At 34.3% G+C, this 27844-nt stretch overlaps 1 protein-coding gene across 1 annotated transcript; it reads left to right on the top strand.

Moving 5' to 3' along the window:
* Positions 1 to 179: 179 nt before the first annotated feature.
* On the top strand, positions 180 to 27567 carry C5 (complement C5; the record flags this gene model as incomplete). Its single annotated transcript, XM_082492685.1, has 41 exons — positions 180 to 244; positions 1268 to 1460; positions 2429 to 2591; positions 3210 to 3280; positions 3903 to 3994; positions 5112 to 5194; positions 5687 to 5777; positions 6105 to 6210; positions 6956 to 7082; positions 7427 to 7542; positions 7771 to 7971; positions 8568 to 8771; positions 9244 to 9453; positions 9634 to 9783; positions 10622 to 10751; positions 11030 to 11095; positions 11701 to 11901; positions 12562 to 12652; positions 13054 to 13130; positions 13782 to 13921; positions 14604 to 14825; positions 15395 to 15455; positions 16062 to 16151; positions 16423 to 16635; positions 16777 to 16852; positions 17709 to 17868; positions 18338 to 18433; positions 18725 to 18896; positions 19779 to 19984; positions 20785 to 20937; positions 21315 to 21377; positions 22191 to 22272; positions 22932 to 22983; positions 23684 to 23786; positions 24528 to 24602; positions 24698 to 24803; positions 24996 to 25082; positions 25459 to 25548; positions 26091 to 26174; positions 26955 to 27093; positions 27356 to 27567. The coding sequence occupies 41 exons, from the start codon at positions 180 to 182 to the stop codon at positions 27483 to 27485; spliced, it is 5037 nt and encodes a 1678-aa protein (XP_082348811.1). The 3' UTR covers positions 27486 to 27567.
* Positions 27568 to 27844: the final 277 nt, after the last annotated feature.

Genomic DNA, 27844 nt, shown 5'->3' with positions numbered 1-27844 from the left:
TTAGCTGTTCTGGCTTCTTTGGGAGGGGGCAATAGTGTTTTAGTAAAACATGATCTGCAATTAATTATTAACTATGAGTGAAATGTGTTGGTATTTCTGTTCATCTACTGCAGAAGCCAAACACAATTTAATCCAGAACCATTAGCATCTATGGTTCAGTGTTTGTTGTTATAGACACTATGACGATTTTAATATATTTTTTTGTTTTGCTATTTTCTGGAACAACTTTTAGCCAAGAAAAACTGTAAGTAAAGCAAAAAAGGAATTTACTGGAAATGTTACTGGATTGTTATCCGCTATGTTAGGTAAATAGGCACAGGATTTAAGTAGAGCCAATACAAAAGGCGTTTTCTGAATTCATGTGTTTTCACATGCACAATTTTTACTAGTGTATGTGGGACTTAAGCTAGGAAAAGGACTGATGGTTCTGGAATTACTGTATTTACTGCCAGAGAAAGAGGTAGAGTCATCTGCTTATGTACCTCAAGGTAAACATGCAAAAAAGTTAAGAAATAAAGCTGGTGCTCATTAGCTTTTTTATAGAGCCTGAAGACAGATACTTTGTTACAGGTTTGCTGAAAGCACTTACTTAAATGTGTATTTTACAATTGTACTTAGTGGTGCTTTTTTGATTCTTATATCTTAACAATGGTGTATAGAAAGCAGCCAAATTAAGTGCTTTTGGCATTTCAGAAAAAGAAGATGCACATATATCATGTTTTTTTCAATGGCACTTCATATGTATTTTAGCTACACTATGTGGTCAGGTACTAAAGCCTGGCTTGTGCTTTTGTGGAATGATGCATACTTCAGTTTATAAAGCCCTGAGGAAATTAGAGTAATCCTGCAAAAGTTTGTTCACATTTGCCTTTACTGTAAGTTGCACCGTTTATTTCAGTAAGAATGTTACTGGTGGGAAAATTGCACAAATGTACTATTTGGAAGATCAGTATTTCAGGGTTTAATTTGGCAAAAGGAATAATTATTTCCATGTAAATAATCTGTTTTAGTAGACATGATTTTGTGTGTCTGCAAAATGAAATCCATAAACATTACCCAAGTTGTTATTTGGTAATGTTACATTACAATTTTCATAAAAATTATTCTGACTGGGGCTCTACTGTGTTTAACTAGTGTCTTAGAATAACTTAGCCTGATTAGCTTGTCTGCTTTAGTGGTGTGTACATAAGTGAATTACAAATGAAGTAAGAAATCTGAAATAAATATAGTTTCATTACCCTTTTATTGTTTTATATTCCATATACAGATATGTCATTACAGCACCAAAGATCTTCCGAGTTGGGGCATCGGAGAAAGTCGTAGTGCAAGCTTTTGCTTATGAGAAAGGATTTCCAGTCAATATTGCCATAAGAAGCTTTCCAGATAAGCTTGCTGTTTATTCTTCTGGCCGTATTTCTTTAACTCCAGCCAACAAATTTCAAGATGCTGTAACTTTAACAGTAAGGGATTCAGACTTTTCTTGCAGTGTTTTTATTGTGACATTTAGTTGTACATGTTAAAAAAAGATTATGATAAGTTTTCCGTTGTTTAAACTGGGAAGAGAACATTAACGCCACGATTTCTCAGTTTGCTACATGTAGTTTATTTCATTTTAGTTTGTCTGACATTGAAATTACATTTGATAAAATTAGCGTGAAGGAGTGACACCGAAGTTAAACATATAATCAAACTATTTTGAAAACATCATAGTCGCATAACTTGAAAAACTTTAAAAGGGAGAATAGAGAAGTGTTGAACGTGGACAAGATATGTCAACTGAGTGTTCAGAGTAAGCCAAAATGGTAATTAAATCGAGGTTCAAGACTTTGGATTGTTTGTCAGTGACAAGCTCCAAAGGGGCCCAGATTTTACCCTAAAGCTTTATTTAACTAATTTGCCTGAAGCAAAGAGTGCAGGAAGCTAAATAGATTTTTACTGATAGCTGATGACCAAGAAGGTTTTACTTGGGGTGATGCATTCCAGGAGATGCCTCTCACCTAATTTTCCTTACCAGCCAAAATAGCTACTTTACCAAACTACCAACCACAACAGCAACTTCGGTGTGGTCAGGATTTATCATGTGTATAAATGGAAGTCTGATAATATGTACTCTTGTAACCTCATAACTGGGCTTTGCACTTTGCTATTTTAGTTCTGGACATAAAATGCAAAATTTCAAAATAACTGTTTGTAGCTTCATACTCCATACCATTATGTATGATGTAAACAATAATAAACACTTGTGGGTGTTGATGTTTTTATTAAATAATAACAAACAAGACAGTAATTGGTATTCAGATACTCTTCTCAAAAAACCCAAACAAACAACAACAAAAACCAACCCAAAAAAAACCTGACTAAAAAACCTGTAGGAAAAAATACTTGAAAAATATTTTAATATTCTTTTAAAATCTTTTGTCTCCCCCAGCTTCAGCCAATGGATTTACCAAGAACAGATAATGCGGTGAAGTATGTGTATTTGGAAGCTGTTTCTCCACATTTTACAAGATTAAAAAAAATTCCTGTTTCCTATGAGAATGGATTTCTTTTTATTCAAACAGACAAACCAATTTATACTCCTGATCAGTCAGGTAAATAATGCTTATTTCTTTTCGCTATTATTTAATTTTTAAAGTGTGTTGTCTTTGCCAAGTAATTAGGATTTAAACGTTCTTTAAGCTCTTGGGTTATGTTGTATCACCATTGGCTGCTATTTAATTTTTTAAGCAGCAGATTAATATTTTGAACTATTTGATCATACCATAGAAATTAGTGGCTTCTACCAATATTGTCTGAGTCCCTGTCCCCTGCACCCTAAATGACTAATCTGTGGCCCAAAGAGTGAACACGTTCCTGGGAACACGTTCAAAATATTTGTGAAGAAATGATGACTGAATCATTGGTTTCATGTAGATTGAGTTCTTTTCCTACAAAAGGGATATGCTAGGACTGTAAGGGTAAAAAATTATATTGCACTGTGATGATTCAATGTGAAAGAGTTGTGGTGCAGGGTCTCCTGTTGCTAGCATGAATAAATTACACTTTGGACACCGTACTGACAAAAGGTCAAGAGCATTCTGTAAATACCCAAAAGTTAAACAATTAGTATGGACAAAAGGTTGGGGTTTGAGGGTTTTTATTTGCTTGTTTCTTTTTTTTAAATCTCTATAATGGTATGTCTTTGAGATTTATTGGAATAATTCTTACAGTGAAAGTCAGGGTTTACTCCCTGAATGAAGAACTGCAGCCAGCTCGACGAGAAACTGTCCTAACATTTGTGGTAAGTTGTAATTGGATTTAATAATATTCTTTAAATCACAAAAACAGTCAGTGTAGTTAGATGGTAGATCAGTATTGCAAGAATATTTAATAAAACTGTTAGATGTTTTTGCAGGTAGCCAGACAGCTTTTAAAAGATCTAAAAATTACCTTGCACAGTTGGATAGAGGTTTTCAAGTCCCAGATCCAAAGATGTTGCAGAATGGAAAAAAAGAGAAAATATGAATTATCTTTAATATCTGGGGAAAGGATTTTTGAGGGAAATTTAATAATATATGGGTTTTATACTGTTTTTATTTCATTTGATTTCATATTATAAAAATAATCAGTATCTCTTACACTATATTTTTTTTGCCTTTAACAGTAGGCTTGTTATTACAGTAACTTTTTAGCAATTTTAAGCATTGTGTAGTAACAGCTTTTAATTGTTGGAACCACAGTAAAATGTTTTATCAGAATTTCAGTCTGAGTTGTTTCTAAAAATGTTTGTGTTTTCATGCTGTGAAATGGACAAAGCAGAAAAATATGTTATGGCCAGGTGCCCACTGAAATCACAGAATGAAGATTTTCCTTTTGATAAGAATGTTCTGTAACAGCTGATTCTTTTCTATTATACTTTAAAGGATCCTGAAGGAGTAAAAGTGGATATTATAGAAGAAGAAGATTTTACTGGAATAGTTTCTTTTCCTGACTTCAAGATTCCTCCTAATCCTAAGTAGATTTTTTAATGCTTTTCGAGAATTATAACATAATACTGCCTTTTCTTAAAGACTGTCAGCGTGTCTTTTGCTTGATACACAGTGTGCATGACTTGAAACTTGGAATTTTCTAACATTTCACATAGTGTTGTCACCATGGTATAAATAAGGAACTTACACGACCAAGTAGTCTCCTTTTCAGTTGACTTCCAAACTAACATTTGTCTCCTAAAGCCAAGTGGGAAGCTTACTTTCTGCGTTTCAAATAGATGACATGCTCACTGTAATAAGAGAAAGTGAGGAGATGTAGTGAGTGAAAATACTCATGAGAAAACTGCAATTAAACAACAGTTAGTGGTAGGTTTGTCGTGCTCAATTCAAAAGGAAGATTAACAAAAACTAAAACTTTCTCCTGTAGAGATAGAAATAGTCAAAGATGTATTGATTTCAAGGAGAGGAAGCATTCATATTTCATACATATATTCATACAAATCACCAGTATTTTTCCAGTAACATCAGCATACAAAATAAATAACTCTTCAGTTCTCCTTTTAGTCTTGAGAGGGTGCTGGAGATTCACTGAGTTGGCAGCAGGAGGTTAGCAGGTGCTTGAAAAAAAATCATTTTTGACTGATTTACTTTTCATTAGGAAATTAGCAATAATTTCAGTCTGAGTAAAAATTAATTTTGTATCCTTCTTGAAACTGATTATCTGTTAACAGTAGACTTGCATAATTTTTATCGTGGTGCTATACAGCCGAAAGATTGTAGGAACTGATTTCCTATAAATTATTATATAAATTGCAGTTGTGCCTCAGTGCCCTAGTGAGAGAGACAAGGACCCTAACTGAAGTCTGCATGAGTCCTTTGGAGCATTTTCTTGGCTAATATATCTTAAAAATACATTTTTCAGTGTAGACACACGTAGCCGTTCTCAGTCAAGATCTGATTGCTTGTAGGTCTTCATTCAAGATGACCTTTCTGATGGATCCAATCACTGTTAACCACCTGCTTTTGGCCATGGTGCAAAATTTTTCTCTCTAATTATTAACATGAAATATTGTTAAGTAGTAATATTGATTTTTGTCTGTGACATTAATTTTCATCTTAAAAAATGTTGTTGCCATTTCATAGGTATGGAATTTGGAAAATTGAAGCCAAGTATAAGAAGAATTTCGTAACCTCAGCTGTTGCAAAATTTGAAGTTAAGGAATATGGTAAGGTGTGCCCATACAGTGAACCTTCATTTTTATATGTTTTCAGATAAATTTATAGAGCACAAGTACACAACACAGAGGAAGAAAATGCAGAAATGCCTGAGATAACATTGGCCTGCTTATACACAGAATGGGATGCAGCATAATGCCAAGTGGCAATGTCCGTTCAAGCTAATCCGTCACATCAGCATAAGACTGTATTAATACAACTTGCCTCTAAATAGAGTTATTCTTTAGTATGCCAGGTCATCTTGACATAGTTGCACTGACGCAAAATCTGGAGCCAGGGCAACTGCAGATAACTTAGGGCTTGTAAGTTGTGCTTCACTGTGGACAAGCTGACAGCTGTATTTTGGGGCTGTAATATTGTAATTCAAATCACATGAAACCAACATGATTCTTTGATGGCTACACAGAGGCAACTTTCCGAGTACCTGTGGCTTAATGTATAAAAGCACATCTAAGTGGCTTTCTTTTCTACTCAATTTTCAGCAATGCCAAGTTTTTCCATCGTCATAGAGCCAGAAAGTAACTTTATTAGTTCTGATAAATTTGAGAGCTTCAGGATTGTTGTGAAAGCTAGGTAAGGAAATTTGGCTTTGATGTCTAAATATGTGTGTACCTCCTCTTCTCTTACCTGAAGAATGATTCTCCCATGTCCAGAAGTTTCCTCTTTTACTTCCTCAAGAAAAACCTATCATCACAATCTTTTCTGCTCTGTAAGAGAATTAAGTGACCTTTTTTTTAAAATTGTTACAAAGTGATTATTTTTCAACAGAAGTGTTTAAAGCTACACAGATATTTGTTTTCTATCTCTTGCCTGTGAAATTACTCTTCTTCAAAAACAAATGCTTTGTTTCAGCCATTAAAGTAATCTTAAAAGCATTTTGTATTGTTGTTTTGTTCTCAGCTATTTTTATAATAAAAGGCTTGCAAGTGCTGATGTTTTTCTTCGTTTTGGAATAATCGAAGAAACTGAAAAAAGAATGATGCCTCGTGCAATGCATGTAACTAGGGTAAGAAGAAGCAAGCTTAATTCGTGTAGATTTCATATGCTTAGTTCAGCACTGATCCTATTCCACTACATTTTTCGCATTAAATTTGATGAGAATGGGTTCCAACTCCTAGCTTGCATTGACAGCAATTCAGTGCCAGCTTTTCCTATGTAATCCTATCATCAAGTTCATAGAAATGCACTTTAAAATGAAACTCAGGCAGCATCTGAGACAGAATGTAATTTCAATCTGGTTTAATTACTCACTTGAGCAAACTGTGTGGTTGAAATTTCTATGAAATAACTTTTATGCTATCTATTACAGAATAAACAAATGAAATAAAATACAGGATCGATGTACTAACACCAAATCATGATGGGAGGCAAACAGATCAAAATCAGGTTGATGTATTATGGGGAGTCTGTTCTCCACCAATTATGCCTCCCTCATTTAGTCTGGCCTTTTTGATTTAGTTATTAAGGAATGATAAAAGGCATTATCTTTCCTCATTTAGTGAAGATATCTCTGTGTTATTGCTACCTCTTGTTGGGCCTGCATCACACTTTGCAATATGTGCCATTAGTTGATTAATTATCAATAATTTTAGGGAATAAAGAATTCTTCATTAAAACATCTCCACCTTTGACTTCCTCTAAAAACAGACAATGAACAGAAACATGTTGAAGTTAGAATTTGTGTATAGTATATTTTATATATTATTTCTAAAATACTGACTATTAAGTAATGATTTATATTTCATTTCTAGATTGAAAATGGAGTTGCTGAGATCAATTTTAACAGTAAGCAAGCAGTGAGTTTTATAGGGTTTCAAAGTCTAGAAGAATTGGATGGGTCATATTTATATATTGCGGCATCAGTGTTGGAGTCTACAGGTAAGTTGCTCTTTAAGTGATTTGTTTTTTGACATATCTGCAAATGTAAACAGAACTAGAAAACAAAACTATATGGATAACTTTCCTAGTATCAGACTTTCTTTAGTATTCAGAAATTTTTCTTCCAAACACTTGTATGGAAGAACAGCCTATCCATTACTGTAAAAATGTTTAGACTAAGCTTTTTTTGTTTTGGCTATTTGTCTTTACAACAGTGCTAGGAGTTGACTCTTTAGATGCAAGGACTTTGCTATAACAGACAGGTTGTGCTGCCCTTTGAAGGCAAGTGGAGAAAACATAGGCTCCAGGATGTGATTATTAAAAGGGGCGTAATATTTTGTTAGGTGGCCTCAGTAGTGAAGCAGAATTTGCTGGAGTCAGATTTGCTGTATCTCCTTACAAATTGAATTTGATTGCTACTCCTCTCTTTGTGAAGCCTGGACTTCCGTTCTTCATTAAGGTTAGTTAACATAAGCAGTATTGCTGCACATTACAACATAAAACCCATAATGCAGAAACCTTATTCTTTTTTGTATGTATTACTCTAGGTCTTAACATGCTTTTAATTTCCACTGACCTCTTACATTTTTTTTAACTTGCTATTGTAGAAGCAGCTTAGCAGCTTGAAAGTTTCTTCTTGAAAAATGTCACCATTCATATAAGAAATGTTATCTATTCTGATGAACAGGTGCAGGTGAAAGATACAGTAGATCACTTTGTTGGAAATGTCCCTGTAACTGTTACAGCAAAGTCATTTAGTGAGCAGATGGATGAGACTCAGTTGATAACAGAGGGTTCAGAATCTGGGAGAAGAAAAACAAGCGTGAATGATGGAACGGCTTTGTTTATTGTTAATATCCCATCTGATAGCAAAACATTGGAATTTCAAGTGAGTTAAGTAATTCCATGAATTTATTTCTTCGAGGGTTTAATTCTGTACTTTTGCAGATGTACAACACTAATAGAAAGATTTTACACTCAAAAAGTTGAGTTTATAGACTTTGATATTATTATTAATAATCAGTTATGAAATGCAAATGCTATAATGAAACATTACTTCCATATTAAATTCTTTATTAAATTGTTCTGAAACAAAATATCCTTATTTGTCAAATATTTATTTCATAATAAATATTAAACAAAAATTCTAAGTGAATTGTGTGAAAACAAGCCTCAGAGTGCTTCCCTCACTCTGTAGGGAGGCACATCATTGACCTTTTCTGCTCTATTTATGTATGTGCTTCTACACTACCATTTTATATTTGACTTGATATAGATCTTTTTATTAAAGAAAACAAGGACGTCTTGAGTTGGCTTTTAATTTATTAATACCTCTGAATAATATGTTGCAGAATGCTTTTAATGTTGTAATTATTTGTTTTCTTAAGTATAATTCTGTCCTTAAACTATTCAGAAGTCAGAACATACGGGTTTTTTTTTCCTTCTTTTCTAAGAAATTTTTCAGTCATTTTATTATCATTTCAGGTAAAAACTGCAGATCCACATCTTTCAGATGAAAACCAAGCAAGTAAAACCTATGAAGCAAAAGCTTATTCATCATTAAGTCAGAGTTATCTATATATTGACTGGGCTTCAAACCACAAAATACTAGAAGTAGGGGATTTCATAAATATTAACGTATATCCACATAGTCGTTATATTCATAAAATACATCACTACAGCTATTTGGTAAGTAACAGTTGTTTCCACATAAAATATTGAATTGTGATTTAAAATATGGTCCGAGATTAAAAACCTCGACAATGAAGGCTTATCCTCAGCATAGAATGCACGCAGCTCAGACAAGTGCTTCTTCTATATACAATCTGTCAGTCTTATCATAAAAAATTGTTAACAATCTCGTGTTTAAATTATATATTAAATCTCCATTGCTTTGAATTCTCATCTGACATAGACCGGGATTAAGAACAAGTAGTGCTAGTCAGGAGTTGAAATAGAGAGGTAGAGCAAGATGCACAGAGACAGCACTTCTTTTTAGTGGATGGTGGAGGGAGCTACCTTCCCTTGAACTAGACCCACTGGTCCCAAATGCATTTTTGTCTGTGTTGGATTGTATTTAAATGCAAGTAATCATTACATGTAAGAAACCTATTAAATATAAAATTTGACTTTTTTATTCTCCATCATTTTTCTATTACAGATCATGTCAAAAGGGAAGATAGTAAGCTTTGGAACTCAGAAGAGAATTAAGGATTTGGAATATGAACATCTAACTTTTCAGATAACCCAAGAAATGGTTCCTTCAGCGCGTCTTATAGTTTACTACATAGTCATGGGAGAAGAAACTGCCGAGTTAGTAGCTGATTCAGTTTGGCTGAATGTGGAACAGAAGTGTGGGAATAGCCTTGATGTGAGTAGCAAAATAAGCACCAAAATTTGTGGGTGTGCATTCATTTTAGGGTCAGGTTTTAACTTGGAATGACACAAGTTCTTTAACACTTCCTCAACTTACCAAAGTGTCTGCCTTCAGATGCATTTATTTTGGAACAATGTGCTTTTAAAATTACCAACATTTGTTTTCAATTTATAGATTAAGCTACAATCAAGCAAAGAGATACTGAATCCAGCAGAAGTTGTATCGCTTCAATTGAAAACACAATTCAATTCCTTTGTTGCTTTGTCATCTATTGACAAGGCAGTATATGGAGTCACAGGAAGAGAAAAGACAGCAATGGAAAAAGTTAAGTACTAGCCACAAAAAGGAAAACAAGTTGCTGTTTGTTTCATGTTCATATTCAGATAGCTATTATGTGTCGTGCAGTCGGTAAACCTGAAAATAGGCAGAAGATCAATTCAATCCGGATTAAAAGTTGCTGGTTTAAATCTGACAGTTCAAAATCATGGTTTTAAAGGCAGATCTGACCTATCTCATCAAAACCCTTCAGACTTGGCCAAAAATAGGTTGCAGTGTTAGAGAGCTTCTTGATCAAAGAGGCATGGAGGCTGCATTCTCCTCCTTAGTTCTTCTGTAATCTTTTCAAGTTATATTTTTAAGGCATACTGGTACAATGGTATGGCACATACTATTACATTCAGTGGGTTACAGGGGTTTTCAGAACTTATGGAATTTTAGATACGTTAAACCTACATATCGTCTGTCACTGTAAGAATTCCATTCCTGTGATAAAACATGTTTTTTTTAATACTTCAGAACAGTTAGATACAAAACACATGGAAGAATAATAAGAGAATACTTTTGCACCAACCTTGAATCATTTGAATCTGGCTTATAGCACTATTGAATTGCTTTTAAACAAGCTAGTCTGAATATCAGAACTGGTATAAACACATTCCACCTCAGTGCATCTGCATGACTCTAACTCTGATGTGAGCTACAAGAAAGTGGCTTTGTTGGTGCTGGTGCTTGAATTAGCTCAAATTTCGCTAAATGGTATTCTTCAGTGTGTTGTGAGGACACCCCCAGACTAAAGTGGCCTTTCTGCAAGTCTAACTTTCTCATTCATCATATGCTATATTCCACATTTTTGTTAGCTGCTGATTTTTTTTTTTTTCCTCAGATAATGCTACATTTGGAAAAGAGTGACCTTGGGTGTGGTGCTGGAGGAGGACGGAACAATGTTGATGTATTCCGAATGGCTGGGCTTACATTTTTAACCAATGCAAATGTTGATGATTCAAATGAAGCAGGTATATTCCTTTGTTTTAAGCATGAAGTTGTGGATTTTCCTTTCTGAAATATTCCATTGTGACTCTCAGTTAATAACTGAGAATGCATATACTAATGATTTTGGAGGGAGGAAAATGTTATTGTAACTGAAATGAAAATACTTTTATGTAATTAAAATAGTAAATGGAAAAAGTCTCCCAGATTTTGAATTTTATTTTATGGAATTATTTTTAAGCAGGCTGTGCAATTACATAAAAAGGTCATGTCTTTTGTACTTATTTATTTGTTTTTTGAACAGGTGAAACTTGCAATGAAGTTTTAAGAACCAAACGGTCTGACTTCAAGGAGCGGATACTCAAAGAAGGTGTTCAAAAAAACCTTTTAAAGTATATAATTATGGAAAAAACCCCTCATCCATTAGAAATAAAGAAACTGAGTGTTTGCTTACTACTTTTAATTATTGTTACTAACTTGATGTATTGGAGACACAAACAGTGAAGAGACTGCCAAATACAGAAGTTGACTTTAGAGGGCACCCCATTTATAAAGCCTCATAGCCATATGCTGAATTTGAAGCCGGCAAGATTTAAGTACACTTTGAAAATACAGCATATGTTTAAAAGCTTTTATTTTTTTGAAGAGACATAGCCTAAAAACTCACAGCACTACCATATGGCAATCTTTGCCAGTGACCACCTGCGAGGGACCAAGCCTATTAGAAGAATGTTTGATTGCTAAATATTAAAATGTAATACAACTCTTCTTATCTAATTTATATTTTTATTTCAGAATGGTAGGGATTAAGTGTGTGTCCCTAGCTTTTGAAAAATTATAAGTTTTTGTTCATCCTCAAATTTGTGTCTTCTCTGAAATTCTGCAAATTTTAAAAGTATCTTCAGTACAAAGAGTTAAGATGCATGTGGAAATAAAAATTTCATCTCAAGGAAGGGAATTTTATTATTATTTCAGCATCCAAATACGCACATCCAGAAATCCGAAGATGCTGTATGGCTGGAGTAAAAGCATATCCAGTCACTGAGACTTGCAGTGATAGAGCTCAGCGAATTCGGAGTAATGCAAAGTGCGTTTCTGCATTCAGAGATTGCTGTGAATTTGCAAATAGATTGCGGGAGGAAGAGCCTAATAAACTTCTAATATTGGCAAGAATGCGTAAGTACAAGAGCTTTAACTCTCCTGTGGACATGTGGTGAAACGCTTCTGGTAGAAGATGGGTAAATATAGAGGTGATAGCTTTGTTAATCTATTAACCCCTTGCTATTAGCTGTCAGGGTTATTCCAGAAAGAGTTTTACTAGTCTCCAAAGACATTGGTTGTATACTTCTAAAGAGGGGTAGGAGATCAATTCTTTATTCTCTTAAGAGCTGTATTCTGTTCACCCACGCTTAGAACAAGCAGAACTGCAATAAGAGAGCACCATTGCCTGTGAAGGCAATGCTAAACTTGAATGCTAAATTTGAATCCTTTACCCAAGGCCCAAAACAGCCAATGGATAACATCTCAGGAAAGATCAGTGGGAGTATGAAATTTCTTGTCTCCCCTTCTCTCCCTATAATTGCTTGTTAACAAGTTAATCTGTCTGGATATGGGACAGGTATTCGTGTGTGTAAATAGATGAGGTGGGATTAACACAGACTTCTGATTGAGGTTATTCAGATACCTTTTTTCTTGTATTGGGTCTAACCTGAGGTAAGTAGGCAGAATACTGTATCACAAAAGAAAAAGATAACAATTTTGGAGCCTTTGATGGAAGGCCGTTGGCAGGGGGGTGGTTGTTTTTTTTTTTCTACTTGCCTTATTTATGTTCTTCAGATTTTGAGGCTATCTTGGAACTGGATGAGGCTGAAGTTCGTAGCTACTTCCCTGAAAGCTGGTTATGGGAAGTTCACCGAGTTTCTCCGAGGTACTACTTTTCTCAAATCAGTTACCAGCATTTGACTTAGTTTTATAGAAAGTAAATGCTAAACTTGAGGTAAGCTGTGTAGCCTTAGTTATACCGAAACATGTGCTAAAATGCGTCTTATGCAAACTAACTGTTCCTGCCGTGCTTCCCTCCATGCAGGGTATGCTGTCTGGTACCCAGATTGTTGAGCCACTTTTCCTTTCACTTTTGACCTTACTAGACATCAGCTTTTGTAAATTCAGCTAAAACCTAGTTTATTCAAACAAAAGTCCTACATATGCTATCTTACCTTATCTAAGTCTCTTTTATATACAGGAGTTGCTTTTGGCATGTATGGGTTTTGTGTTGTTTAGCTGTTGGCTATTGATAATGTATAAATGTACTAAGACTTCTAAACACAGGTCAAAGACTCTGTCCATCACCTTGCCTGATTCGCTGACTACCTGGGAAGTACAAGGTGTTGGCATCTCTGATAAAGGTAGGTACTGCAACCTAATTAGATTGTATCTAAGTAATTAGGGAGCTTTTCCGTTCGGATTTTGCAGAACCTCTCATTGTAGTTGACACATATGTTCTGAAATGTCCATTTTCTGATTGATAAACAGGAAAAGAAAACATCAAAATCTGTATTTTAGGGAAAGGAAATTACTTCATTTCTGATTATGAATGTAAATGGCTGGCAAACCAAAGGTCTGTCTAGCCTGTCTTGTGTTTGACAGTGGCCTATAAGAAATGACTAAGAGGAATATAAAAACAAATAGTCAGTGATTCTTCCCTGGCGTAGCTTTACAGTGCCCTGCTATCACTAGCTCAGGGACTTGAGGAGAGGAAGAAACAAATTTTCTGATAGATATGGTAGTCCAAATAGAAAATTTGTTTCTCGCTTTGGGAAGGAGAAGAAGCCCAAAGGACTGGTATGTCAGCAAGTACGTGTGAAGAGTGGGAGATAGAAACTTGAAACAGGAAGCAAGAGCCTGGTCACTTTTAAGAAAGCTTGGACAATTTCAAAGTACATAATGAAAAATCATAAGTCATCAGTAAAGGTGGCAAGTACGTGAAGACTTTTTTCAAACTTTTTTATCAGAAGGGTGGATAAGATAGTCTGTTTTTATGTTTTTAATTGTCTTAGGTATATGTATTGCTGCGCCGTTGGAAGTGCAAGTTGTAAAAGATATCTTCCTGAGTGTTTATGTTCCTTATTCTGTGGTGCGAGGGGAACAAATTGAGTTAAAAGGATCAGTTTATAACTATAGAGCTTCTGCAATTAAGGTAATTTGTGATCTTAGTGGTTTACACAGAAAGATTAACATCATAAACTAAAAAAACATTCCCCCTATGAGTATCCAGTATAAACAGATCCTTGGATCAGATTTCTCCAATCCTTCAGCCAGTGCTATGTATGCTCTACATAACTATGTAACAATGAAATCCAATCATTAATTGTTTCATTTCCAGCCATTCCACTGATTACAATGTTGTCATGCTTTTGCCTAGCAACTTTGCCTCATGAAAGTTAAAATACAATTTTTCTATTCCAATTGTTTGGACACAGTATTAAAAAGTGAAGGGAATTTTTCAATGACCTGCTCCAGAGCTCACAGATCACATTGTCTGGGGTTTTAATGTAAAAGGACTAGTTTTAAGGAATTACATTCACACAGAAGTGCAAAATTATTGTTGAAAGAATGCAAGAAAAGTATGCAAAAGTATGTGCATGAAGTAGGTATATGTGTGAAGCCTACTATAGCGGTTCCCTGGCTAATGACCGCTTGTTACTGTGTCTCTGGTGGAAGTAATAGTAATTCAGAAGGTAGTAACAATTGCTCGTTGTAAAGAGAAAATTTGTATTACAGTAATAGAATGCTCATTGTAGTATTTCAGTGGCTTTAATATTTCTCTGTTTTTGTACCTGTCACAGAAGTGAAACATTTAAAATCTTTCAACATTTCAGTTCTGTGTTAAAATAGCAACTGGAAATGGAATCTGTTCTTTTGGAGATTCTGCAACTACTGGATCGAGGATACGCAATTGTAATTTTAAGAATCTAGATGGCAGTTCGTTGTCACCAGTTACATTCAGAATACTTCCTTTGGAATTAGGTCTTCACACTATCAACTTTACATTGCTGACAGCCAAGAACAGTGAAACTGTAGTTAAAACATTGCGTGTAATGGTAAGAAAAAAAAATCAAAATTTTTGTAGTGGTTTTGAATTTCATATTGATTCAGATGCAAGAAATATAAATAAATCAATACATAAATATTACTTTATTTTAATATTATCAGAATGCAAAATATCACATGATATTGAATTCGCGGAGGTGTATGCAGTGGAAAAATGCATGGCAGTATTTGAGTAAACACATTTTTAAACCTTGCATATAAGAATTGTCAGAAAGATTAGATCAATAGATAAATTATAACTTAGTATGCAAGGAGACTTGTATTCTAAGTTGTTTGGTTCAGATCTTCAACTGCTTAAGCATGCCTCATTGAAAGACACTTTTTTGTAATTTTACACTTTCCTAAGCTTTTATTTAAATCTTTTGTTAAATTTTCTCAAGAATTTTGGGAGATAGAACACTAGCTTAAATGTACGTAGAATAGATGTAGAAAAGTTAAGTAAAACTCAACTACGGAGAAGGATGTAGAAGGCAAAAATACTATGGTTTTACACTGTTGTTTTTGCTAATACATTTGATTAAGGAAAAGTGTTTTCATTTTCTACTTCTTTCCTCTTCAGCCAGAAGGCATTAAGAAAGAACTTCATGCAGGTTTTACTTTGGATCCACAGGGTGTTTATGGTAAGAGAAGCGATCATATGTCTTTACTTTGTTTATTTTTTTCTTATTCTTGATTCATGATGATCAAGTTTTCTGTAATGTGAAAAAAAATGGCATTTCTGCTTCCTGAAATATTCTTCATATGTCCCTTACAAGGATTTCTTGTCCTTTCATTGACTAACAAATCTATCTCAAAATAGCTAGCCTTTCAAACAAATACTTGGATTCTTAAAGGAACCTTTATATGTATCTTTTGCTATGATATAATACTAAGCTTTTCTCAGTGTGCTTCAAAACAAGTTAGCAGGTGCTTTATTAATGAAAATAGAACATTTTCTCATTTAACCAGGGATGAATATGAAACCATAAAGTTTAGGTCCAGATCGGATTTTTTTTTCTTAACAAAAAAGGCAAAAGAAAGATGAAAGTGTTTGCATATGTTCTTTTTCAAAGGTTGATGTTGTTTGCATGTGCATTTGGGCATATTTCTAGTTTTCACATTATCATGGGTATTTTTGTTGCTGACTTCTCAGATAGTTGTGACCTTTAAAACTGGCTATTACATCTGAATCATCTATTGATTTACATTGTGCAGTATGATACATATATGTACATTTTCAATTACAGGTACAATCAAGAGACGACAAGAATTTCGATACAAAATCCCACTAAATCTGGTCCCTAAAACAAAAATTGATAGAAGTGTCAGTGTAAAAGGTAAATTGAATTGAAACTTTTAGTCTACTGCATATGTACTTTCTGTATATATGTTCTTCTTCTCCTATTTGTTATTCCTTTCTTAAATTTGCCTGAATTTATTCCTAGGTTCTCTTGCTTCTGAGAAAAGGCTCTGCAGATCACCTTTTTGTGCAGAATTTTAAATACTTCATACAGAATTATTGCTTATAAGTATCAGTCAGACTCTGCCCTTGGATTCACTTTCATGATCTCTTATTTAAATAAATTTTGGTTTTTTTTCTTTCCATAGGACATTTTATGGGTGAAGTGATTGCCACAATCCTCAGTCCTAGTGGTCTTAGTATTCTTACTAATCTGCCAAAGGGGAGTGCAGAGGCAGAGCTTATGAGTATTGCCCCAGTATTTTATGTGTTTCGCTACTTGGAAGAGTCAAATAACTGGCATTTACTGGGTCCTGAAACCTTAACTTCAAGAACCCAAATGAGGAGGAAGATGAAAGAAGGTAGAAAAATATAGCTTATTCTCTTGCTTCAGAGTTGTAGAGGTGCATAAAATTTGCTGAATGAAAAAGATAATATATCTGATTCAGCAAATACAATTTTAATATGAATCTCTTTTCATAACTTGTTTTCTGCCTGCTTAGGAATTGTAAGCCTCTTGTCATTCAGAAATTCTGACTTCTCATATAGCATGTGGAAGAATGGGCAAGCTAGCACGTGGTGAGTTCAAAAGGTCTTTTGATCAGAATGAATGGAAAAGGCTTGTTTCACTCCTTCACTTTAATATATTAACTACTTTTTAAAGGGTAATACTTTCTAGTAAGCATGAGAGGTGAACCTGATAGTAGATGTAAATGGTGCTTACAACTTTGTATAATATCTCTTCATTCCTTGTTTTCACTTGTTAACTCTTGTATTTGTGTCCATAGTTCACACTGTTACAACCAAGTTGGACCAATGGTTAGCAGTAGGCATACCTCAGATAATTTGTAGGATTTTGTTTAGTTCTGAAACCTCTTCTTTGGGCCTGGAATGTTACAAAAGGAGTGTGTAGACCTTGGTTCCCTGCAGAATCATAAGCTCAGGTAAAGGTTGCACCTCAACTTTGAGGAATGAAATCTAAGTACAGGGACACGAGCAAGGGCAAAATAGCCATACCTTTTGTTCACACAACCATGATACTTAAAGGCTGTCAAACAGGAGGGTCATACTGTTTATGGAAAACATAACATACATAGTCACTGTCATGACTTTTGCAATGGCAAATGCAGTTGGCTCATAGAAGAAAAGAGGAAGATGCTTCACAAGCATCTTCCTTACGTTCTGTGCATAGGAAAAAGTAATCTTTTGGGGCTGTAATGAGTTCGTATCTTGAAACATGGAATTTGATCCTAGTTTAAAACTGAGTAATCGTTGCCTGTTTGTTAAGTCCAAAATTCATCTGCAATATTTCTTGGAACTGTGGGAGTGTGTAGCATACCTAAATCATAAATAGTGCAAATTTGTATCCAGCATTTAGCAATGTAGTAGTATCTGGTAATCAAAACAAATGTAATCTCTTTGATTTCCTTGGCAGGTTGACAGCTTTTGCTTTAAGGATTCTCGGACAAGTTAATCAATATATAAATCTTGATCAAATTTCTATTTGTAATTCACTTCTGTGGTTGATTGATAACTGTCAAATGCCAGATGGGTCATTTACTGAATTTGCAAATTACCAACCAGTGAAACTACAGGTATGAAAACCAAACGTTGCCTGTGTGTATACAATAAAAGCTGAAATCACAAGGACATAATGTGTTTTAGGAATGCAAGGTATTTTAAGCTGCATTTCACCAGAACACCAATTCATTGCTAAATTTGCATTTTTCTAAATTCATTTAAAGAACAGCACAATCTTGCAAACCTTTCTATTTTCCCACTAAAAGTAGCTGCTTGCCACTTCTTAATATTTAGGAAAAAAAAAAAAGTAGGTTGATTTTACAGGATAATAGTCATCCTGGCTTGCCAATAATTTTATATAATTTTGTCTCTTTTTTGCAAGTCAGCTATTACCTTCAAAAGAGTCAATGTATTTTCAGGTTAAAACAAATTGATATTTCTTATAGGAATTTCTATTTGTTTCCTTACCTAAACTGTAAAAAATTCTATTTATTTAAATTACTGTTGTTACATGTTATTCTATTTACATGTTTGATTTTGTAGGGTACATTACCCAGAGAAGCTAAAGAAAAATCTTTGTACCTGACAGCATTTTCTGTTATTGGAATTGAGAAGTCGATTAAAATATGTCCTACTCAGGTAAATAATATTGTTATTTCTTCCAGCAGTCATGTTCTGGGATTCTAATGTCTTCCATTTTCTTTAACATTTGTTCAAAGAAATCAAGAAGCTTTTTTCAATTTCAAAGATTAAGACTTATTTACTTTGTTTGTCTTTCAAAATCAGTGAAAGAACAATAATGAAATTCTGGATCACTTTATTATAAAATATATTGTAGAAGACACTATATATACACCTATATTGTCTTGATAGATGTGTTTCTTTAAAAATAAATCACGAATGTAAACTGTAGCCTGTTCATCTTTTCAGAAAATCCATGATGCTAAAAATAAAGCAGGAGATTATTTGATGAAAAATGTGCAGTCTGCTCAAAGCCCCTTTACTATGGCAATAACTTCATATGCTTTAGCTCTTGTGGACTTGAACCACCCCTCTGCACGATCAGCGTTCTCTGCACTGAAGAAGGAAGCATCTGTCATAGGTATTATTAACTTCTCTCAGAGTCTGTGCTGTAGTTAACTCTGAGGTAGGCTGTTCTTTTGGTATTTTTAAATTCTATAATGTGATGGCATTACTTAGAGAGTGAATTTCAGTGATGCTTGCTTTGGCATAAGTGAATTTTTAGTCTTGTGTCGCCGAGTACTTTTGCTAGATTGAATCCTGCTTTCAGCTTTTCAACAGTGCAGTTTCATTATCAGTACACAAGTCAGCTAGGTATCCATCATTCCCCATTGTATTACGTTCGTTCTCCCTATTGGCTTTCCTTTTATGCAGGTGTCCATAGTGGATTACTTTTTTCTGCCTTCTCATCCTTATGATGGATCCATTCTCTTCCTTCGCTCAGAGTGGAATTTTTTCACAGTATCTGCCACTGCCCTCACTTTTGTTGTGTTGTGTTTTTTTCTTAATTTCTCACTGGTTGATGAGAGACTTCATAGTCTTTTGTGAATGCTGCTCCTTCTTAGCATATTTTTGTCACAGGCAAGGGACTCAGATTGTTCTCTGCCAAGTAACAATTTCTACTGGAATAAAAAGCTTTGTCCTGTCTGTTGAAAGTAGCTTTAAAAAAAATAAATATATTAAAAACTGTGTTCTATTTATTTGGCCTATCTGTCACTGTTCAGGACCAGCAATATTTAGCTATGCATGAGATGCTTTGCATCAGGTTTGTTTATCATCAGTTTCTAGTATAAACATCAAACTTACTACAGTAAGAGAAGTGTATATTCATCTCCTGTTAAATAAATGCAGAGTGAGTTCCTCCTTTTCTTTTTGACCTGAGTAGGCAATAGTTCACCTTGTGTAGTCTGGAGAGAGCTGTTGCTCTGTTTCAATCTGAAACTTTCCTTTTATACTTTTGAAGGTGACCCTCCTATTTATCGTTTTTGGAAAGATACTTTCAAAACACTAGACCACAACGCTCCCAGCTCTGTTACTGCACAAACGGTTGAAACTACAGCATATGCCTTGCTTACTACTTTGCTAAGAGGGGACAAAAACTATGCCAATCCGATCATCAAATGGTTGTCTGAAGAACAAAGATATGGTGGAGGATTTTATTCAACTCAGGTGAGCTTTTAAATGTTTTGTTCTCCTTCTTCAAGTAACAAAATCTGAGATGTCTTAAGAGGATAATATCATGAGATGACAACATTGACAACTTCAATGTCCTATGTACGGGATTAGTATCAAATGACTCTGGTGCTGTGATATTCTTTGGCTCTGGGAAATATGACTTCTTTTCATGAAGTCTATTATAATTAGAAATTTGCAAGCTGATTCCACTCACTTCAGATCTGCTGATTGAAAAGAATCATAGGAGGAAAACTGTTTTCTGAAGTTTTTTATAAAATGGAATATTTCATTTCATGACATGATGTTTGTTCTTGTTTTCCACAAAAATGGAACGCTGTGTAAGATGGTATGTATGTTTCATTGTAAAAACTGTGTTAGTATAAATGAATAGACTAAAAGTCAAGTGAAAATTGCCAGATTTATAATACGCTATCAATTAGTTGTACTATATAGAATATTCCAATTCATGCAACCCCCCTCTTTTTTAAATTATTAAAAATCCATGAAAAAAATGGTGAGTGCTGTGTTTGTTGATTGCTATTTGCTTACTTCTTTTTTAGTACTTGCATGCATTTGTTTAAATTGCATAATTATATCTATGAGTATAGTGCTAAATATGTTACCATTCTGTTAAATGTGTTACCACCATGTTAAGTGTACTGTTGAGACAATGCTAAGCTGTTTAGCTGGTAACGATTACCATTATTTGTAATTGTGTTTAAGTGGCAGAAAATAAATTGCTTTGTAATACGTTTTCACTTCTTATTAAATTCTTTGTAACTGATTTCTGGCAGGACACAATTAATGCCCTTGAGGCCTTGACTGAACATTCCCTTCTTGTCAAACGGCTTGATTTGGACATGAATGTTAAGGTGGCATACAAAAACCACGGAGACCTTGATCTATTTAAATTGACAGAAGATAGTTTTGTGGGAAGAACTATGACAGTAAGTGAATATTACCGTTTTTGAAATGTGAAAGCAGAATTTCTAGCAACTTGTTAAATAATTATTTGAACTTTGATGTTGCTACTAAAGTAGCTTTTTCTTTTAATATATTGGTAGTAATCCGGTATAGCAACTGTTTAAGGACTTTGCTTACCTGCTAAATTGAATGCATTTCAATATTCATTTAAATTTAGTATCTCTGCTTGTTCCTATTAAGTCTTTTTTTTTTTTTTTTTTGTAGAATCTGTTTGTAGCGTCAGGCCTTAATATGGATGTAAAATGTAGAGAAGGCAAGCAGATTTTCTGACCTGAATTGTTGCTAATAGCACTATCTTTATCATTAACTTACAACTTTTTGTTAAACATCAATCCTTTAGGTACCTTTGGATGATGACATATATGTAAGCACTGGAAGCAGCACTGGCATAGCAACAGTAAATGTAAGCATGCAACCATTTTTTTTTAAATGGAACCTCCAGTTTGTTAACATCAACATTGAAAAGGAAACTGAAATTTCTCATAAACTATTCCATTTGTTGCCCTTACCTTTAGACTGAAGTGATGGATGTCATTATGGCTATATTTTATTTATTTAGTACAAGCCATTGTATGATTTATGGCTAATGAGAGAGAAGTAGTGAAGGTTCTTCCTTTTCATTGGAGGTTTTCTGTTCCATAAATCTAAATAGATTACCAACTTAATTTTAATGCTTATCAATTGTTCCTGTCTCTGCTTAGACAGCCAAACAGGAAAAAACCCAACTTAGTGATCAATTTTGAGAAACTGCTCAATTCTCTGTTATTGTGGTGTTTACTCTTAGTTAATTAAGCAATGCTATTGAGAAACTGTTTTCTTGCAATATTTGAAGGAATAATTTTTGTGTGCCTAAATATTAAGCTGTTGCCATGATTCTTCTAATGTTTCATAGCCTCTTCTAACATCAAACTTAATAACATCTGAAATGTACGTATTTTTGTGTACTAGTATTTATATTCATAAAATATCAGGAGTTGTTTGGATAATATTTTTAGTCTTGTAAATACAACCAGCGAGAGTGGTGTGGTTTTGCTCAACAATTCCCCGTTTCTTTCTGTGCTGATCATTTATTTACTCTACTTTGCATCCCTCAAAACTAATGATACTTGTTTTTACTGGTATTATATTCTCCGTGTTATGAGTTTTCACAGTTTTATGCCAGTTTTGAGGATTGTTTACTGCTTCTGTTTTGTCTAATTTATTTGTACGTGTGTAGGTGAGGACAGTGTATAACACAATTGGCACTTCTGAAGAGTCATGTAACTTTGAATTGAAGATTGTTCCAAAGAGAGATGATGGTAAAGGGTTAATATGGTTTTAAATATTACTACTCAGGTCAGTGCAAGGGAAGGAGGAAAAAAAGCCTTACTTTGTTTAACAAAGTGTTTCTTATTAAGAATTAAACTTAATTAATAAATTCTGCCACTTTCTAAATGCAAAACTTGAAAAGAAATTGGTAGAAGCCTTTTTAGCCCTTCTTGAAACTATTGCCTTTTTGTGAATAGAATTTCTATTAGGTGTATTTCTATTAGGTGTATGTTTACTCATTTATGGAAGAGTTTTTGTAATTGGGGGAGTGAGGAATACAAACTTCCAGCAGAAGAAAGAAATATGATGGGGGATGGGGGCAGTTTACAGTGAGTTCTACAAGGTACTGAGAATTCTAGTCCAGTTACAACAGAGTATATAACCACATTCTAAGCTTTTGCCATGAAGTAGTTTTAACAGCATAAGTACACAATAAAGCACATAAAGCATTAAACCTGTTATTTTACCTGAATTGTAAAAGAAGTATAACGTTACTTGTTTGTGGCTAGACAATGAGTTCCTATAAAAATAGCCACCAAAACAATTGAAAGAATTATCTTTCAATTATGCAAATACTTTATGAGAATTTTGGATTGCTGATTCTGAAGAGTTATAAAATTACTTATTTGACTCTACTTGATGTGAAAAGGTTACAGAAGAGAAGATGGGGAGCCACTTGGGCGCATCGAGGCTTGTGCAAAGTAAGTACAGCTGATGGGGTTTTTGGTTGGTTGTTTTTTTTGTTTCCCCAGTGATTGAGCCAAAGTTTTGAATGTAAGGGTTTCATTTAACTAAATGATGGTTCTAAATGTCCTGGATTTCCTAACATTCAATGTTCCTCCTTGCAAAGGTGGAATTCTCAGCTGACATGTTAAGAAATTGGAGCAGTGCAAAGCAAATGAGCTGTGAGTCTACATAGGCATTATGAAATTAATCTAAGAATGTTACAAAGGCTTTCTGGTCTTTTGGGTTTTTTAGTTATTGTTTTAATGTTACATTAACTGATATATTAAATTTCTTTTATTTTTTTAAGAGATTAAAATGTTTTTGTATGTTAATAATTGCACCTTGCCTTCTGATCTGCGTTTCTGCCTGTTTCTTCCCTGTTATGTATGTGTGTAAACAGAATTAGAGTCAAAGGTCATGATCTCTTTGGAAGGGAGTTTTTCTTTAATTTATGTATGGGTTCTCCTGCAACATAAGTATTAAGAAAAGCTTCTTTAAGCATGATATTGGGATAAAGCTGCAGTGATTCATCTGGACTATTTTCCTTCATTACAGGTTTACTGGGGTCTAAATGTTGGTAGTATTTTCCTTAGGTTTTTCTCGGATCACATTTGAAGATTTCTTTCTTGAAGATTTCCGTTATCTTTAACTAATATTATTTTTAATGTATTTTAGGTACAGGCCCAGTGTGGGAGAGCCGCAGTCAGGGTCTGCTCATGCCGTGATGGACATAGGTTTGGTTAGTGGATTGGAAGCAAATACAGAAGACTTATCTACTGTAAGTATTAGTGAACTTTTTTCTTTTATTGAAGTTTTTTTTGACAGAACTATAATATTTACTGTACATCTTTTTTCAATTAGAGTGGTAGTCCAGATTTATATCCTTATATCCTCGTTGCTTCTAAACAGTTCTAATACTAATGAGAGTAATCTACTGAAGTCTAGATTATGGATTTTTGATAGAGTCAGAAGCTAGACAACTAGTCAAAGTTTGACATCTAGGCTCCCTCTGCTGTTAATGGAAAGACAAGAGTGGATAGAGAGCGGCCATTTTCTGTGTTTGGGTAGTGTGCATCAGCCTCTGGAGATGCTGTACCTGCTAACTGTAAAGGGAACACTGTTAGTATACACACCTAATGATTAGGTGGCGATATCTTAACCGTAGTGCTTGTGTTCATCCAGCTCCTATTGACGAGCGTGTGAGTTTTAGTTAAAGGCAAGCAGAGTTAAGAGTTATAGGATTTAAATAGGATCCTATATGTGGACTCAGGTATTCTTTTAAGGATAATTAGGTCTTCAATTCTTTATTATCTTCATGTAATGAGTAAAAGGATCATTTCCTTAAAAGAAAACAAAAAACCCCAAGTGAGAGTATGAACATTATAAAGAGGCAACCTTAAAATAAGGGTCGTTTTATATCTCAGAATTAATGTTAAAGCTACTGATCACAAAACCTTCAAGATTGTCCAAAAATGTTTAACTTGTATAAAAGATTTTTCTCTGTTTTTTTCCCCTACAGCTTGCAAGTGGAGTTGATCAGTTGATAGCAGATTATGAGATAAAAGATGGGCATGTTATTCTGCAGATAGACTCTGTATGTTACCCTTTTCATAACTGTAAGCACTACTTTAACTCTTTGGAATAATTTTGTTTCCTCCAGAGCTCCTTAATTCATGTGTCTTTCAATAGGTGCCAGCTAATAATTTTCTCTGTGTTGAGTTCCGAATAAGTGAGCTTTTCCGGGTTGGAATGCTAAATCCTGCCACATTCACTGTATATGAATATCATGCACCAGGTATGTGTTCCATACATTCAAATTCATGTTTCACTCTTTATTCCTCCTTAAAGACTATATTTTTCCTTCTTCAACAGCTTTTAATCTGTGTTATTTTAAGCTCGGGTAACTTTTGTATCACAAAGTTGTAGTGCTGACTTCTTGGACTTTGCTATTCTACATGTGTTTATTATTTCTTTTTGGATCTTCTAGATAAAAGGTGCACTATACTTTATAACCCCTACGGAAATGAAAAACTTGTGAGATTGTGTGAAGGACATGAATGCAAATGCATGGAAGGTAAACTTTTTTAAGATGTTTTCCCATTTCACTTGGTGGGAAAATGCAGTGTAGTGCTTTGGACAAAACCACACTAAACACAAGGAAAAAAATCCTCATAAGAACACAGCTGTTGTCCTCTACAAATCTTACATTTAAAAAACAAATATTTTAAAAATATGTGCAGTATGATCGTGGATGTCTGACTGGATTAACTTCAGGTGATTGTGGGTGTTGTTTTGTATTTTAAATATTCATCATTCCAGCATGCAATCCCATAATTATGGTGTTTCTCAGTTACAGTAGATTATCCCAAAGAGGTGGAGGTTCATGATGTTTTATTTGAGGACATGTGATGGCATTGTCTTAACACTGGCTTTTTTCTTTCTCAATGTAGCTGAGTGTAGTAAAGTACAAGAGAGACTAGATCGGTCAATAACTGCTGATACCAGGAGAGAAGCTGCATGCCAGAATGATATTGCATATGGTAATATTTGAATTGTCATTACCTATTTCACAGGCTCTGACTGAAATGTTTACTTGTTTACTATTGTTGCAAAACGTTTTGTTCCAATTAGATCTTTAGTGATTAAAATTCAGTAGGTTTGACAATTGCATATAGTATATAAAGGTGACATATTGGAGCAGAGAAGAATAAGTGCTGCCCATACCCTCTGCTGAATAAGTCTCATAACCAGGATTAGTGCACCAATGAGCCTGATCTGATGAGTTCTGTTAATAAGCATTGTGTTTCTCTTGCTTGGTACCATTCTAACGTGATCATGTGGCTTTGGGGTCAGAGGAAGTTGTGGGGCATCAGATGAGAGCATGGGTAGAGCTTCCATCGGATTAGAGCATGGGTAGGACTTGTTAATGTTTCTTAGCCCTACATTGTATAGCTATATCCATAGTTTTCCCAGAAATTAGTATCGTAAAGGGACATTGTATTCTCCATCTAAGCATCTGTAAGATATTTAGTATGTATTGCAGGAACAAGGAATAACAAAAAGTTTGTTTTGTGTTCTGCAGTTTATAAAGTGAACATCTTATCTCGCAGTGAAGAAGGCTATTTTGTAAAGTATTCTGCAGCTCTTCTGGACCTCTATAAAAGAGGTGAGGTTCCTATTCTTAATCCATTTAATAATTTATTTAGAGTAAAAGCTGTCTAGTTGAGACCACTGAAGCAGCTGACAAGAATCAGCAGTCAAACCAAGTCATTTCATGAGAGTAGAAAACCCTAGTCTCAAGGGGTTGAGCCTTTGAGAATTCTTTTGTGCCCTGAGAAGGACAGTCTTTGATGTTTTTAAACAGCTTTTCTGTATTATATCTGTTGCTAACAAATCTAAACTGTAATCAGTTAAATGTCTTTTAAGTGACAAAAGAAAGCGACCATATTCCATAATCAATTAATACAGTTGTGAGCTGTCGTTTAAATGTCTCATTCGTTCCACAGAATGCCCCCCCTTACTGTATATACAATGATTGATGTGGGGTAGTATGCAAAGATATGCCATGCCTTAACTTTTCTCAGATTTTTGTAGCTTGGGCATGTTTCTGCTTCTGGGACAAAGAACTTTAGAATGTTCTTGGGCACTCACTGTCTTACCTTTGTGTCATTTTTCCTCTGAGTTTAAGCACCCACTATTTCCTTATAATTACTATAATATAAAACTATTTAATGTGCACAAGGCTTACTTACCATTCAGATTTAATTTAAAAATTCTTTTACAGGAAATATGTTTTATGTCATCAAATTTTCCTGTTCTATAACTAGTGGCAAATAGATCCCTTGGCTGTGCTGTACTGTAGAACACTTTGGTGTTTTCTGTCTTACATATGAGTGACTGGAAATTCTCTTTGTGAAATTTTCCAATTCTTGACATTTTACTTCAGGGCAAGCTTTTGCTCAAAAAAATAATGAAATAACCTTTGTTAAAAAGAAGTCCTGTACGGATGTTGAATTGAGCCCAGGAGAGCAGTATTTGATCATGGGAAAAGAAGCCTTAAAGATAAGCATTGGTTACAATTTCAAGTAAGTAACTTACCATCAGAATATGCAGAGATTTAAAGTGTGCTGTGAAGTGGCAAGTGTTTGTATGTAATAGTTCTTATGTAATGTATAATTGATTTAATTTTTTAAGTATTAGTTCAACCAATAGTTACACAATGTGTTTTCAGATGTGTACATTTCAAACAGGATTATGAACACAAAGCAAGCAATTTCATATTGTAATTTTTTTTCTGCTTGACATTTTTCTCCCCAAATCTTTGATCATTTTCTGTTGTCTTCTTAGATTCCAGTACCCTTTGGACTCCAGCACTTGGATTGAGTGGTGGCCTTCAAATACAGCATGTACATTTTGTCAGGAGTTTTTAAACACAATGGAAGATTTTGCCGAAGATCTCATCATCAGCGGCTGTTGATTTACGTGGAGAATTTTTAAATTAAAAACAGAGATCAAATCTCATGTATTTAAAAAAAAATAAATCCTCACCTGTTTAGTAATTCTTTCCCAAATTTAACATTCATTAAGAGTTCATCTTGAAAAATGGTCTTTGCTTGTATTTCATAGCCGTTTTCTTATAACATAGTAATGTTCAAAGTATGATTTTTAAGCTTGGATGGGAGAATAATGCAGAATACTGCAAAGACATTTGAAGTCAGATGAAGTGGATTGACTGTAATAACAAACATGTAAAGTACTGTCTTGTGCCAGAATAACACTTAAAAGCATTAAAATCTGATGTCTTATTAAAACATAACCCTTCCTTAAAAAAAAAAA

This window comes from Vanellus vanellus, assembly GCF_965231255.1.
Source record: "Vanellus vanellus genome assembly, chromosome: 18".
In the NCBI taxonomy this organism is placed as follows: Eukaryota; Metazoa; Chordata; class Aves; order Charadriiformes; family Charadriidae; genus Vanellus; species Vanellus vanellus.
The sequence above is the reverse complement of the archived record's forward strand: the minus strand, read 5'-3'. Positions and strand labels throughout refer to the sequence as shown.